Source organism: Elgaria multicarinata, chromosome 1 (genome assembly GCF_023053635.1).
Source record: "Elgaria multicarinata webbii isolate HBS135686 ecotype San Diego chromosome 1, rElgMul1.1.pri, whole genome shotgun sequence".
Lineage (NCBI taxonomy): Eukaryota > Metazoa > Chordata > Lepidosauria > Squamata > Anguidae > Elgaria > Elgaria multicarinata.
The window spans coordinates 151323463-151339310 of record NC_086171.1 but is presented as its reverse complement, the minus strand read 5'-3'; the positions used below and the strand labels follow the sequence as shown (position 1 = coordinate 151339310).

Genomic DNA, 15848 nt, shown 5'->3' with positions numbered 1-15848 from the left:
CATCTGGGGGTTGATTTTATAGCCACTTCTATGTACAATCCAGTTTAAACCTCAAATAGAATTACTATCTTTATTGTCAGGCTCTATCATTCTTCCTTTCCTTTCCTCTATAATTCTTCCTTCCCTATTTTTTTTAAAAAATAAACCAATTCCCAGCAGCAACTGTACTCCCACAGCCTCCCAATTGCTAAGACAGCAGGCTGATGACACCATCCAGAAAACAGAAGTGGCTGGCAGCGCTTACCCACACATTGCCATAATAAATGTGTTCATCTTTAAGATGTCACACGATTCTTCGTTGTTTTTGCTGCAACAGACTAACATGGCTGCCTGGAAAATAGCATGCTTCCTAACAGACTGATAAGTGCCCAGCTAAATATTGATCATTAGGAATATCTCTATCCTGATAGTTAATTTTTTCGTGCCCCACTTGCCTTTCATAATAATTAGGATTAGGACTAGATCTACACTACTGCTTTTTATCGGTACTGAAGTGCACTGATAACTGTCGGGGCACATTATGCATTCCATATACCAATTTTCAAGCATTATTTTCCACTTATTATTTCATATTATCCAAAATACCACAACAGATGTCATTGTGTCTGCTACAAGTTATAAATGCACTAGAGGGATATAGCATCACCATGATGAGATTGTATCTATATGATATATAAGGTGTCGATCTGCCCCAGCTTCAATGTGCTGATGTCCCCACTTGGACATATTGTACATCCTTTTGGTTTGTTTCCTAACATATCTGTAATTGTGAATGCATAATTCCATATTTACCAATAAACGTGCTCTTTGAGGTTTAAATGCACTAAGCTAGCGCAGCTCTGGAAGCTTGATAATACCCTCATTCACCTAGATTAGCTTGTGCCTTCTAGATATTTTAGACTACAAATCCCAGCATTCCTGATCATTGGCTGATGGGAGTTAATGTCCAAAATATTTGAAGGGCATCATTTGGGGAAGGCTGACCTAGAAGCTTGTGTATCCTTTCTTGTGTGAAGAAGTGTGTCTATGGAACAAGACTGTGATGACTCAAGGCATGAAGCATGGGGGTCATAGATTGGCACCCAGAATACACCCTCTTAAGCACTTTTTCTTAAGGAGTTCCCTATTTGAGGGCTCCCTATTGGTGGCACTGAGACAGCTCTGTGGACAGAACCCAGGAGGTATGGTATTAAAAAGATGTGGTCAAACTCGATCAAGTCAGCAGGTTTGTGATACCTATGTAATGTACATGTTTATAAACACATAGGATCCAATTAAGTTCAGTTAAGGGTGCAACCCTAAGCACACTTACTAAGTCCTCTTGAGCTTGATGTGGCTTTCTCTTGAGTAAACATGCATAGGATTTTACTGCAGGGGACTCTTCCTTGATATGGATTTCAGCAATGTGCTGTTTTCCATTCGAAGTCCAAAGACAAAGTGAATACTGTTGCAACTTCCCTTTTTATATTCAGTCAGATTTCATGTGAAGCCTAAATTACATTTTGTGCTAATCAGTTTTAAACATTAGTTATTTACAGATAAGGAGGCATTAGGGTGCTTTCTGAAAAGGCTGCCTTGGGGCTGAGGGGTGGAGATCTGTTGCTGTCACAAGCAAACTTTCCCTTGACTTATGGCTTGAAGAGCAACTGCTGGCAGGACACCATTTCCACTGCATATCTATCACACTAGCTGCCATTCAGTTCCCAAGCCAACTTCTTTGCTGTTGGCATATAAAGCCCTGAATAGCTTGGAACCGGGTTACCTAGCAGATGGCCTTCCCCTGTGCAATCACTAAGATCATTGGCAGAGGCTTTGCTGATTGTACCACAGTTGCCATCAGGCAACAACCTGGAAGTAAGTGGCCCTATTCCGTGGTGCTATAGAATCATAGAATAGCAGAGTTGGAAGGGGCCTACAAGGCCATCATGTCCAATCCCCTGCTCAATGCAGGAATGCCCCTCCCCGCTGGTATTTGGGAGATGCCAACTGTGGCGTGTTTTTTAACTATGGAGTATTGAGTGCTTGGCTGAAATGTTTTTAGAAATGTTTATATTATTTTTGCATTTATTATAACATACTTTAATATATTTTAATCATTCTTTGTAAACTGCTTAGAGATACCTTTCAGCTATGATAAGCGGTGCATAAATAAATAAATAAATAAATTTTGAGAGCAAGACAACTGTCAGATTGAGCTTCTGGTCCCATAAGCGACAGTAAAATACCACCTCATCTCTCATGGAATGGGTTGAATTTCCTTTTTGTGAAATAGGAATGGGGAAGAGCAGCTGAGGAAGTCATACTGGAGACAGATCTCTAACCATTCAAAAGTTAGGCCCAAATGGCTGCCTTCAGCATGCTGCTGTTTCTGTACCTTTTTTGCCTTCTCCTTGCATCACCATGGTAACGATGGCTGCAACTCAAGCAGCCATTTATTAAAGAGGTCTGAGGGGATGGGCCCATAAATCCAGGGAAACAGCCCGATAGGTTCCAGTTTGCATTCGTGACAACACCACAGGTTTGAGGAAGACGGATGTGTGTGAGAGTGTGTGTGAGAGTGCTCAGCACCAAATATTCTTTCTCCCTCTTTTTAGAAGTGCAAACAATAGAGCTAAAAGGTCATGTATCTGTGAGATAATCGTAAATGACGTGTCATTATTACATACTGTGCATTTATTATCTGCTGCTACAGCCATGTCAGAGGCGGCTGCAGAGGGCTAGATAATTGGGTTCCTTCATGCAGATGGTTTATTATCAGTGTCTTCCAGGAGGAGGTTTAAGACAGTTAGTGATGCTGTTTGCCAGTTAAAGATTAGAGACCCCAGAGAATAATTAACAATCCCAAAACCCAGTCTTTCTGCAGGATTCGTATGCCTCCACTCCCTCCACTGCCTTTTAATCTATTCATTCTAGCAGGTGTAATAAAGTGATAAGGAGAGGCTCAGGGGATGTTTGTTTGAGTGCTTTTGGGTGTACAGACCACAAAGGATGGCATTTTAATTTCTTTCATTCGCATGAACAGAGACTAGGAAAACTTTCATGCCACCTTGTGCTGTCTACACATGCTGCTGCTGTCCATAACCTTGCCCACAAACCACCTGGGCACTGAGAGCCTTGCCTACTCTCTTTGCAATGAAAATTATTATTCCATACATCTATAGCACAGAGGCTGTCTGTCAAAGGGGCAACCACACACGGACGACAAAGATCTATTTTTTATATTTTTTAAAAAAAGATAAACCCTGAATTGATTTGCCCGTTCATTCTAGCCTCCCTGGAGACAGTTGGGCCTTTCATTATTGCTAGATGTCTTTCATTGTGACTTCAACAACCCACTTGTTCTGTTCTTCCGTAGCCTACTGGTCTTATGACATAGTCAGAAAATTCAGTTCAGCGCCAATCCCTGGGCAAAGCAACCAATAAAAGATGAGCCACTTTCCTTCTGCAACTATTAACAACAGTGGGTTGATAAAATTTGGGAGACTATGATTATGTATAAACTTACCCAGCAAGTGCAGCAAGCATGGAATACTATTTTATATATAGAAACCATAAATTAGTACCCATGGTGCCAGGCACATGGGTTCTAATTATTTCCTATGTACAAGCCCTTCCAACTTTTTATCAAATTCCAACCAAGTACAATTGCCTCTATTTTTACAACTAATACACACAGACCTTATATATGCTATATAACCTGTATTGTCATTTTTCTTTTAAATAGTGAGCTTCTGCATGGACTGTTTTACTCTAGCTGTTCCACAAGCATACTGATAATAGACAGAAATTATAATTATAATGAGTGAATTTCTTTAGCAATTTTGTTATATTATTATGCATGTTCTTTTTTGTTGTTGTTTTATTTTAAAATTAATTTCAATATAAAATAAAATTTCATGTGAAAATAGAACGAGGCACTAATGACACACTAAATCTGGATATATAGTATTTATAAACACTACACTTGATCTTAGCCAAAAGTAGTATGTTTCCTCCTCTGTAGTTAATGACAGCTTTTGGGAGGATTTACACTGGAAAACCAGTATGGGAGCTAAGGTGGTCTCATTTTGTCTGTACTATGGCTCCAGTGCAAACTGTGGGGGCAGGGCTGCAGCTGATTTTTGGACAAGAAAAATATGTTGGACATTCAATTCATGGAACTATGTTGCATCTAGTTGCACCCCAGTAATTAAAGTACTATTCAGACTGAACCTATCACATTGAACAAGATGAACACTGGTTAATGAACAGCCTAGCAAAAAACACCTAGTCCAAATCCCAACAATTTGGGGAAAGGTCATCCACCACCAAGCATACACTGAAGATGAGGGAATCTGATCTGATTCACCTCCCATTAAAAACAACAGCGGAACGCCTAGATTTTCTTACACCTTCACCCTGTCTGGTTTTCAAAGCTTCAACAAGCATGAAGAGGAAAGTAAAGGGAGAGGCGAGGGTCAGCAGGGCCATCAGTGCCTCCCAGCCCATCAAAAGTGCTCTGAAATGTGCAGAGGTCTACTATACTAGAACGCAGCTGTGCTGCACACACATAAAGAAAAAAAATGCTTGAGTGCAGGCATTGGGAAGAGGAGGGATTTTGCCAACGCATTCCTATAAAATGGAACCTATTTTCAAAAATGCGACACAAGAGTAACCAAAGCATAGTTTATAAAATGCTTTCAGTTTATAAGAAGTTATAGATGGCGAGGGTCTGGTTAAGTCAAAGAATGAATAAAAGTAGAACTGAAAGAAACAAAGGGCATGTCTACACCAGGGGAGTGGAGGGGGAGGATCTCACGATATGCTGATTGTGAGATCCTCCCCCTCAGTCCACATGGGCTGCGTGACATCCCGGGAATCACATCCATTGCGGTGGCCATTTTTTTCCAGTGAGAAGAGCTGGACTTGTGCACTCGTGCTCCAGTGAAAATTAAAAGGCTAAAAAAAAGTCCCCCTCCCCCTCTCCTCCCCCTGATGGGTACAGAGCGCCTGAAGAGCTCTGTGCCCGGTTCCTGGCTCCTCGCATTTATGCTCGAGGAGCCAGGACAAAACTGGGACTGCTGCCCACACCTCCCGTGGTCTTTGGATGATCCCGAGTCTGCGGGAAAAATTGGGCTAAAAGCCATCCTGGTTATCCTGGGGAAATGGAGTGAACTATCCCTCCCTGCCCCCAGGATCCCCTGTGCATCATGTGGATGCACAGAGATGATCCCAGGGTGATTCCCAGGATAAGGCATGGTCTAGACATGCCCAAAGTGTGTTTTCACTCATTACGCTAAAACCAGCTTTTTCATATCTTTAATTCAAGTACAAGTTTGAATGAATACAAATCAACATTAATTCAAATACAATGTACTATACTTTTGCCCTTTTTTCCTTCTGGTTTCTAGCCTGCATTAACTTCATTTATAGAGGCACAAAATTAGAATGAGAGCGGCTTTCATGGCACTTTTAGTGACTTGTGTGAACATTTCACTAGTAGAGATGTAGGAGGATATTAGAACATTTTCATCATCTCCATCTCCACAGTCTCCACAGTCTCTCCCAGCAACACACAGGATGAAAAACAGTTGAGGAGGAACAGGAAATGTCTACCACCAACATATTCTCTTGGACCTCAAAGGCAGGATCTGCACTACTGCTTTAAAATGTCTTATAACGGTAGTGACAACTGTTGAGGCCCAGGACACACTCCATTCACATTTTTCAAACTTGGTGTAGATCTGGCCAAAGTTGCCACCATCGTAACATACCATGGGAGAATACAAAGATCTGAGATTTGGTAGAACTGAGGGTGTTGGAGGAGAAGAATGTAGGAATTCTAAGGAAGGAGGAACGTCTGCAGCTGGATGCAAATCAGTAGGAAAGGCATGGTGGAATAAATCCTGTGACTACCTGTTACATGAAGAACTCTGCCCATATCTGAGCAGTCAATATCCACACTTTGATGTAATTAAAATAACTACACTATAATTAAAAATAAATTTCTTTATTGTTTTTGAAATATTAAAATATACATAGTAATCAGTTTTATATTGGCAAATTATGTCAGGATTTTTTTCCTGCATTCATTAAGAACAGTCTTTATTCTGTAAGTAACAACCAAGAAGATATACTTGTAGGTCAGGGTGGGCAAACAGTAGAACTCTAGATGTTTTGTACTTAAACTTCCAGCATTACTGGCAGGGTCTTGTCGGATCTGACATCTAAAACATCTGGTGGTGTTCAATCTGACCACCCCTTTTGTAGATAATGAATACCTCAGTTCATGCGATGCAGATATGGAAAGAAAAACTGATAGCTCATGTATAAGGGTAGATTGGATTCATATTGGCCTTATCCAAACCCTTGTAACAGGTGTGTCCCTACACCAATTCCATAGCAGAGCAAGAATAAAATGTAAGCCACCAGGTGGAAGATCATCATGTCCTCACCTTTGCATGCAATAATGAGCTGATAACACCTACATACTGTTAGGAATATATGGATTTTGTTAAATCCATTCCATCTGTTTTTCATGGATTGTCAGGTATAGTTCAGCCCATTGTCTTCTCATTGGATGGAATTGGGTATTTAAGGATGTATGGTAAGTTTATTCCACTTGCACAGGTGGAATAACTTGTGCTAATGAGCATTTGCACTAATCCCCATCAGCACAAGTGCAAATATGCACTAATTCCCCACACATACACACACAAGTAAAAAAAAAAAAAACATTCTCCAAGATTGCAGAATCCATGGGATGTGGAAAAAGCCAGTCCAGATCAGATTCATAGAAATCCAAACTCATTTGATCGGTTGGGAACATCCCTACTTAGGGTTCCTGCTTCCTTAAGCTCTGTCAGAATGAAAACTTTTATCATGTAGGAAGAATCATTTCTAGTCAAGAATTACCCAGATGATGAACAGTGGAAGATGACAATGGGCCATGGAAGATTTTCAAGTGTGAGCTGTGTATAGCAATTTGGCAAAAAGCTCTAAGAAGGCATGATAAGTGACCATGGGAAAAGCCAACAGGCAGGTTGTGTAAAGATATGGGGTTGTAGACAATGTTAGTCCTACTTAGAGTAAACCCACTGAAATAAATGGGGACTAAGTTAGAATAACATTGAATACAAGCCTCTGTTGGTGAGCCCCCTTTTTGAGTATTTTTTTAAAAGAAAGAACACCATGTGCCTGTTTATTCTACCCAAAAGATATGTGTAGTTCAGAACTCGGCTCATAACATAAAAGAAATCCAGTGTGCAAGAGTTTTAACACTGTGAGAATAGAAACTTTGACTTCTGTCAACCGTCAGTCAATGTCTTGTAACAATGTGATTAAATCCATGTTCAAAAACAGATGTGCAAAACCAGTCTCAACATGTATGGAGTCTATAAGACTTTAGGAGGATGTTAAAAAAAATAAGATGTGAGGGATACCAGGGATGATGTTGCTACATGCAAGTGGTAACGTCATCAATGTGGTTTTCAGCATGACACTCAGTTTTGCTGTGACACTCAACCTCAATCTTGTTTTCATAAATGTGGGGTCCTTCTTCACACCTGAAATATCAGGGAAAAAGAATATGTATTGTTGATTTATTATATTCTATGCCACCTTACCTTTAAGGAGCTCAGGACGACATGCATGGTTCTTTCCCCACCTGCCTTTGAATCATACTCCTGTGAGGTTAGCTAAACTGATAGATACTGCATATTAACAACAATTTGTGGATCTTGACAGCAAAGTGCACATTAGGGCTAGGTGGTGAATATTCTAAGACAACCTTCCTCAACCTGGGGCGCTCTAGATGTGTTGGACTACAACTCCCAGAATGCCCCAGCCAGCTCTGGCTGGGGCATTCTGGGAGATGCAGTCCAACACATCTGGAGCGCCCCAGGTTGAGGAAGGCTGTTCTAAGACATCATAAGAGCACATGGGATGGGCCGGATCAGACCAAAGGCCTATTTAGTCCAGCATCCTCTTTCCAATAGTGGCCAACCAGATGCCTCTGGGAAGCCGAGGAGCAGGACAAGATAACAATGGTCCTCTCCTGCTTTTGTTCCCCAACCACTGGTATTCACACTTCTAATCTTTCCCCTTCTCCCATCAAAACTAATGGGGGTGCCCATAAAGAATGGGTTTGGCATCTGGATATTTATTTACTAGGTCAGAAGTTTGGCCCTATCTCTGATCTGAGTTTGACAGAGCTGTACTAATAGATAATTTACATGTTTGCTCAACCATCCATCTAAGCACGTAATAGCCCATGCATGTGCCCTAGTCACACGACAAATGTAATTTCTCAAGAGGAATCATCCATAGTGATAATATTTCAGCTCTTATGCTCTTGCATGTAAAACTTTTCAAGGATGTTTGCTAGATAACATGACCAAATTAAACAAGTAGAAGAAATTACTAAATGAAGCATAGCCAAATAGAACTGGTTATTTATTACATGGTCATGTTATCATGGCTTGTCAATTGGCAGGAAGTCACTCAAAGTAAAAAAAAAAATCAAGGATAGGTTGTTAAAATCTGGCTTGGAGACCCACCTTCTCATCAAGTATTTGGTTGTAATTCTATATTCACTTCCTGGGAGTAAGCCCAATTCAACACAATGGGGCATACTTCTGAATCGACATCTATAGGATTGTGCTATTACTTAGACTAGAATATTTTAATTAGATTAGAAAACGACCCTAACCGGAAAGCTGCTGCAGCTGTTGAATAGCTTCCTTCTGTACCATTGGACATGATCACATTGTCCTTGTTGCCTCTCATGTTTGTGATTTTCTCCGCAAAGGAATCACTGTAGAAACAAATAGAAAGATTGCTAGGAGACCAGAAGGATGGATTTCAAGCACATGGATGCTACACTTCAGTGCCACAGATTTGTTTGTTTCTGAATTTTATATCCTGTACCTACATGCCCATAGGCATTGCCAGGGTGGCAGCTTACTACCATAAACAAAATCACATATTATAATAAAATAGTAAACAACAATAAAAGCATAGCAGAAAACATATGAAAACACAGCAATGAAACTACAATGACATCACAATATATAAACACATCACAGTTCATAAGGATTTTTAAAAAAGCCTTGGGAAAGAGAAAAGTATTTGCCTGGCACTTAAATGTCAATAAAATGGGTGCCAGGAATACCTATCTGGAAAGAGCCTTCTGCAGGCTGAGGGCTATCATGGAACAGGCTGTCTCATAACCTCCACTAGTGGGGGCAACTGGAGAAGAACCTCTGATGAAGATCTCAGTACAAAGGCAGGCTGGTGGGGACTTGCCATTTGTTGTCATGGCATGGTTGGTTGGAATAGCATTAGAACATCATTAAGGTCTGAAGGATAAAATGATAACTCATTGTTGTCTACAATACAACCAGGATGATCAGGGGTCTGGAAACAAAGCCCTATGAAGAGAGACTGAAAGAACTGGGCATGTTTAGCCTGGAGAAGAGAAGATTGAGGGGAGACATGATAGCACTCTTCAAATACTTAAAAGGTTGTCACACAGAGGAGGGCCAGGATCTCTTCTCGATCCTCCCAGAGTGCAGGACATGGAATAACGGGCTCAAGTTAAAGGAAGCCAGATTCCAGCTGGACATCAGGAAAAACTTCCTGTTTGAGCAATACCACAATGGAATCAGTTACCTAGGGAGGTTGTGGGCTCTCCCACACTAGAGGCATTCAAGAGGCAGCTGGACAACCATCTGTCAGAGTTGCTTTAGGGTGGATTGAGCAGGGGGTTGGACTCGATGGCCTTGTAGGCCCCTTCCAACTCTGCTATTCTATGATTCTATACTGGCAGTAGGGAATGCCTGATCTGATAGGACAATAGAACCTAAGTCAATGTGAAAAGGATCCTCTGAAAGTTTAAAGTCTGAAAACCACAGGATGTATTCGTTTCAATCACGTTGTAGCACATAACCATAGAATTGGAAATCTGTTAATTAATTAAAAGTTTTTATTTTATTTTAGACATTAAACACATTTTCATAGGTCTCTTATTCCCTGGCGTCAACATGGCCATTCTTCTTTAAGCCAAAGAGTTAATGGCATGCCTTCCACCACCTTGGCATATTAATCAGGGCTCTCCTGGACTACGGTTACACGTGTCTGTAGAAAGAGCCAGACTTCTGCTAGGATTTTCTACACTGCAGGTCTTCCCGTTCATGAATCTGATGCCTAACCTGGATGCAGAAACCAGAAACCTGACAACTGATATGTGGATCCACCATGACTCCACAAGGATAGGAGGTAACCTCAGCCTATTACTGGAGGTAAGGGATAGAAGTGACATTGGGAAATCTCTGACTGAGTCCCCTGCTCTTTTTTATTATTTAAACAAGGTTAAACACAAGTATGGGGCGGGAGGGAGGGATCCAATCAGGGCCATGGAACTAGGGAGAGAAACCTTAGCCTCCTGCAGCTGCAACCCCCTGCTATTTTCCTAATTTCAATCACACACACACACACACACACACACACACACACACACACACACACACACGGAGGGAGAGAAGGAGGTGGGGGGGAAGGAAAGGAACCTCTCGTGCAAGCACTGAGTCATTATTGACTCTTGGAGGGACGCCAGCTTTCGCTGATGTTTTCTTGGCAGGCCTTATAGCGGGGTGGTTTGCCGTTGCCTTCCCCGGCCGTGATTACCTTTCCCCCAGCTAACTGGGTACTCATTTTTCCGACCTCGGGAGGATGGAAGGCTGAGTCGACCCGAGCCGGCTACCTGAAACCAGCTTCCGCTGGGATCGAACTCAGGCCGTGGGGAGAGTTTCAGCTGCAGAAACTGCTGCTTTACCGCTCTGCACTATTTGTGTTGCAAGGGGAAACATTGAGGTTCCTGCATTTTCTCCATCATGGGGGCAAATACAAGCATGGGGAAACAGCAAGGGAGGGAAGCTTTAAACTCCATTTCCCCAGCATTTCAGTGACAGTCCCAATCCAATTTGGAGGCCCCTGCAGATACTTTTACGTTTAAAAGGTGTGTGGGGGGGGTGGAATTCGCTCAGAGATCTCCTTCCATCACATCTAGTTTGGCCCTCAAGTAACCCGTATACATCAGCAAAGAAGCCCTGCAACCACAGAAGTACATACAGGTGGAGGAAAGGAAAGTCAGCACTTACTCTTTATCCTGGCACCATAATCTATTGACGACCAAGGCAATCATTGCCAAAACCAAGAAGACAACAACTGCAATGGCACCCTGCATCCATGGCTGAAGCTTCCCACGAGCTGTCAAGAAAAAGAGTTCAATCAAGGTTATTATTAAGGATCCTAATATAGATAGGGTAGTCCATTTCTGTATTAATTGCAACACGGCATCCACCTAGATTGAAAACTATTATTTATCTGGACGGCACCCCATTTCCATGAAGTCCCAAGGTTAGTGTTGGTGCTTAATGAATGTTAAACAGGAGGAGGAGTATCTGAATAGCTGTGCACATCCATAAATCAAGACGATTAGGATCTACACTCCACCCACCATAAAGAAATTCCTTTCTGTGTTTTATTGCACCTTAAAGAGGTTCCCACCCAAGATGAGAAGAAAACCCATGAAATCATCACAAGATAATCAAGAATGGTTTTGTTTCTGATCAATTATGTGATAAGGCATTAATTAAGGGTAAATAGCTGGGAATCAAGAGCTTCTGTTCATTGATTTTTCTTGGCAATGTTGCTGGAGTTCATAATTATCTGGTTCAGGCTATGAATCTGTCCAACTTGGAGGGATCAGCTTTACCACAAATCAAGAAACATTCTCTGGCTCAGAATATAAAATGAAGTCCTGCATGTGTATGGTTGGCATTCAGCAGATCAGACATCCAAAGCCAGATGCTTTACAGCAGGGTGGGCAACTTTGGGGGATATGGAGGCAATTTTTAAAAAAAACAAACCAACAAACAGGCCCCCTCATGGGCTGTACTCCTGCTGACGCTGTACTGCCAAATCTGTACAATGCAAGATTAGCAAAAAAAACGAAAACAAACAAACAAACAAAAATACCAACTTTCAGTGCCATGGAGGACTAAAAAGCACAAATTTAGGTTGAAACCAATCTAAATTTGTCCTTTTTAACTTTGTGTAGCACATTGTCCTTTTAAAAACTCTACAAGTGCAAAATCCAGCAATCCTCATAGTAGCTGGTGATGGGCGGAGGGTGGTGGGGTGGTGGTAGTGAACTTTCCCAGCAAGAACATATTGTTCCCTGTTGCAAAGCAAAGAATTTTGGGGTAGCCTGAGCTTGAGTGGGCAATAAAGACCTGAAAGGTTTACAAGTACCTGCTCCTGGTGAAAACAGAACTGCATAAACTATATGCTGCCACTTTGTAGCTGGGTTTCCTCAAAACCCCACAACATCGCTGCTGCAAGATGAGAACAATAAATTAAGACGGCAGGAGGGAGGGTGGGACTATCCAGCTGGAAAAACCACAGTGATGTCAACCATTTGGCTTATGAAGCCCACCCCCTGCCTTGCATTTCCTGGACTTACTCTGGGACTTGCAGCCACCCCCAGCAACGCCCACTGACTAATCCAAACCGAGGCCACCACTGACAGATTGGGAAACAACATGGTGCCCTCGGAGCAACTAAAAAAATCATGGTAAAATGACAACATGAAAAAGTGCAGTTTTTGAGGTAGAAGCCCGATATGTCTGTGAGTTGGCGGCTGCATCATATAAACAACACAGCACCACTGCACAGCCATGACAGGGTAAATAGGCCACATAGACACCCCCCTGGTTTGTGATATGGATCCACACAGCTACCTGCATTTTTGGACTCTGCTTGGGGTCATGGCTATGGGGATTGTCATGATCAGCATCTGCACTTCAAAATGAACCACCTCACCACTGAACATAAGTTCTCTTTCCTCAAATTTTATTGGAAAAAACCAGATCAATATTAATCTCATTTGAATATGTTGTAAGGGAGCGACATTGTCCCGGGATCATCCCTGTGCATCAAAATGACACACAGGAGATCTGGGGAGCAGGCAGGGACGACCCCTCCATTTGCCTGGGATAATCCTTAGGTCTAGCTAAGGCCAGAGAGAGAGAGAGAGATGTTAAAGGAAAGGAAATTGTAAAAACGAAAAGAACAAAGGCAACTCTGTTCGATGTCCGGAACATGGCAACATGTCTCTGTCCACAGAGGATGGCCTTCAGTGCCAGCTGTAAAATATTTCCATCTAAACAAAGAGAGATTGGAGGCAGGAAAGTAATGCCAAAAGCTGCCAAAAGCAACTACTTCACATGAGATGGTATGCTAGGAGCAGTTGTGTCAACTCTGTTGAAGAGTTTCATCTCTAGAAGGGTGGTTGGTCTCTTCCCAAGTTTATGACTCACTGCCCAGCCATGATATGCTGCCCTCTCTACGCCCAGCGATCTTTGCCTCACCCCAGAAAAGAAAACAAGGCTGAGTTCACCTGATGTCGCAATCCATTGCTAATTGTTAGGTCCTTCCAAAGAGGATTATCGTGATTTAGCACAATGGGCCTAGGCTAATGTTCTCAGCCTTACTTGCCTGACTAAAGCAAAATCTAGCAAACTGTTGGTTAATCACTTCTTGAGTATCCTGACTCTAGAGTTATTGAAGTTGATTGTTCATCCAAGTAAATGTCTTTCAATGCTACCATTTAATTCCTCATCACCCTCTTAGCCATTTCAAAATGTATATTTAACAGAAAAAATAAATCTGAGAAGAATCTAAAATTAAATCAAATTGAAATATTCAAGATTATTTCTACAGAGAGGAGGAAAAAGAAACCGTTTGAACATGCAGCCGTCTGTTAGAAAGATTTCATATTTAGTCTTACTCAATTAAGAGTGCAATCCTACGCATGATTAAACAGAAAAGTGTCCTGCAACTCCCAGCGTCCTTCAGTCAGCCATGCTGTCAAGGGAATGCTGGGACTTGTAGGGCATTTTTCTGTTTAAACATTCATAGGAATGTGGTTTAAGTTTGTTGAGTTTGGTTCCCACTGAAATCATTACTAACTAGACCCAATGATTTCAACAAGACTCAAATTCAACTAGTTGTGCAATTCTATACATGTACAATGACACTTTCTCACTTATTTACAGGTAAGTAATCAGGATCCAACCCTATGTCAACCATCACTTTTAAGTCTAAAGTTTTTTTAACTTCTGTGTGCTTCTATCTCTGTTAATAAGGCAGGACTATGTTTGATTCCCCCCCCTCTCTCTTTTTGCTACACCTGTTTAGCCGTTTGACTCAATTTATTTTAATCACAACAAAGAAAAACATATCACCTTGGCCAGATCTACACCTTGTGTCAAACCATTATGAATGTGGAATAAAAAGCAGGAAATAACACTATGAAAGCAATATATGGAATGTTCCCTAACAGTTACCTCTTCAATATTTCTATAAAGCAGTAGTGTAGATCTAGCTTCCAACATGCTTTGCAAAGCCCATTTCACATGTCCAATGGGTATGAAAAGAAAATTGGCATTGTGCCAACTGTACCCACCCCTGAGTACCACATCTGATGGTCTGATGAATAGATCTTACCTATGCATAAGCTTGATTCATGCAGATGTTCTTTGTGCTATCAGAGAAATGCTGTAAAAGGCAGTCAGGGGCCCTTTTCAGAACTCTGGTTGAGTGTACAAAGGCTTGGAGCAGGGACAACAGTTGTGGTTCTAATTTCCCACAAACACACATTTGCTGATTATGAGGAAAGGGTTTAAGTTGTCTCAAGTTGTTGAAGGAAAGTACAAGCTAGTAACCGAGCTTTTTCCAAACCACCTCCATCCACCTCCCAGATTTCTCAGTAGTCCTAAAACATCTGTGGAATTCTTGAAGCAGAGGGTCAAAGCTCTAAAAAAGGGCAACGTGACAGCAGTTGTTTTGCCTTGGTTAATGCTGGACTAGAGCAATTAATGCAAAACAGTCCAAAGTTCTCTCCTGCCATTTCACATCTTGCCTTCCTTTAGAAATTAGAAGAACATCCTTCTGCCATCTCATGTGCACACTGTGGTTGGGTTCACACAACATGATAAGCCAGAGTATGGGATGGGAGTAGGTTCTTGTTGAACTTTGAGTTGTTGTTGACAAATAGGTGTTGTGTTGTGTTGTGTGAACCCAAACCTGCTAACAAACCATAGTTTGTTAACCATGAACAACACATCAAGAGATTTGTTGTTGGGTTGTGAATTGTGGGTTGTTTGTGGTTAACAATCCATGGTTTGTTAATGCAGCTAGGTCCAAACAACACAGCAACCCATGATTCAACAACAACTGGCCAGATGGTGGGTGTTCAACCTGTTCTGGATGGGGTTGCACTCCCCCTGGAGGAGCAGGTTCATAGCTTGGGGGTTCTCCTAGAACCATCTCTGTCACTTGAGGCCCAGGTGGCCTCGGTGGCACGGAGTGCCTTCTACCAACTCCGTTTGGTGGCCCAGCTACGCCCCTATTTGGACAGGGATAACCTAGCTTCAGTTGTCCATGCTCTGATAACATCTGAATTAGATTACTGCAATGCCCTCTACATGGGGCAGCCTTTGAAGACAGTTTGGAAGCTGCAGCTTGTGCAAAATGCAGCGGCCAGATTGATAACTGGAACCAGAAGATTCAAACATATAACACCGATTCTGGTCCGCTTGCATTGGCTACCTATACGTTTCCGAGCCCAATTCAAATTGCTGATTTTAACCTATAAAGCCTTACATGGCTTGGGACCACAATACCTGACAAAACGCCTCTCCTGACATGAACATACCTGTACACTGCGCTCAACATCTAAGGTCCTCCTTCCAGTGCCTACTCCAAGGGAAGCTCGGATGGCAACAAGGGAGAGGGCCTTTTCA

The 15848-nt window shown here is 41.9% G+C and overlaps 1 protein-coding gene across 2 annotated transcripts in view; it reads right to left on the bottom strand.

Annotated features, from left to right (window-relative positions):
* Positions 1–15848, bottom strand: part of PDZK1IP1 (PDZK1 interacting protein 1) — a 355951-nt gene that overhangs the window by 326565 nt on the left and 13538 nt on the right. Inside the window, exons 2-4 of one of the 2 annotated variants that reach the window (XR_010026045.1) lie at positions 11139–11247; positions 8690–8794; positions 6169–7544 (exon numbers count right to left, since the gene is read on the bottom strand). Coding sequence is in view for 1 of the 2 variants with exons in the window: in XM_063139340.1 (XP_062995410.1) it covers positions 7436–7544; positions 8690–8794; positions 11139–11247 (323 nt within the window). In the remaining variant the exon portion in view is untranslated. Of the gene's footprint in view, positions 1–6023; positions 7545–8689; positions 8795–11138; positions 11248–15848 lie in introns of those variants that run through there. The other variant, XM_063139340.1, reaches the window with a different exon arrangement.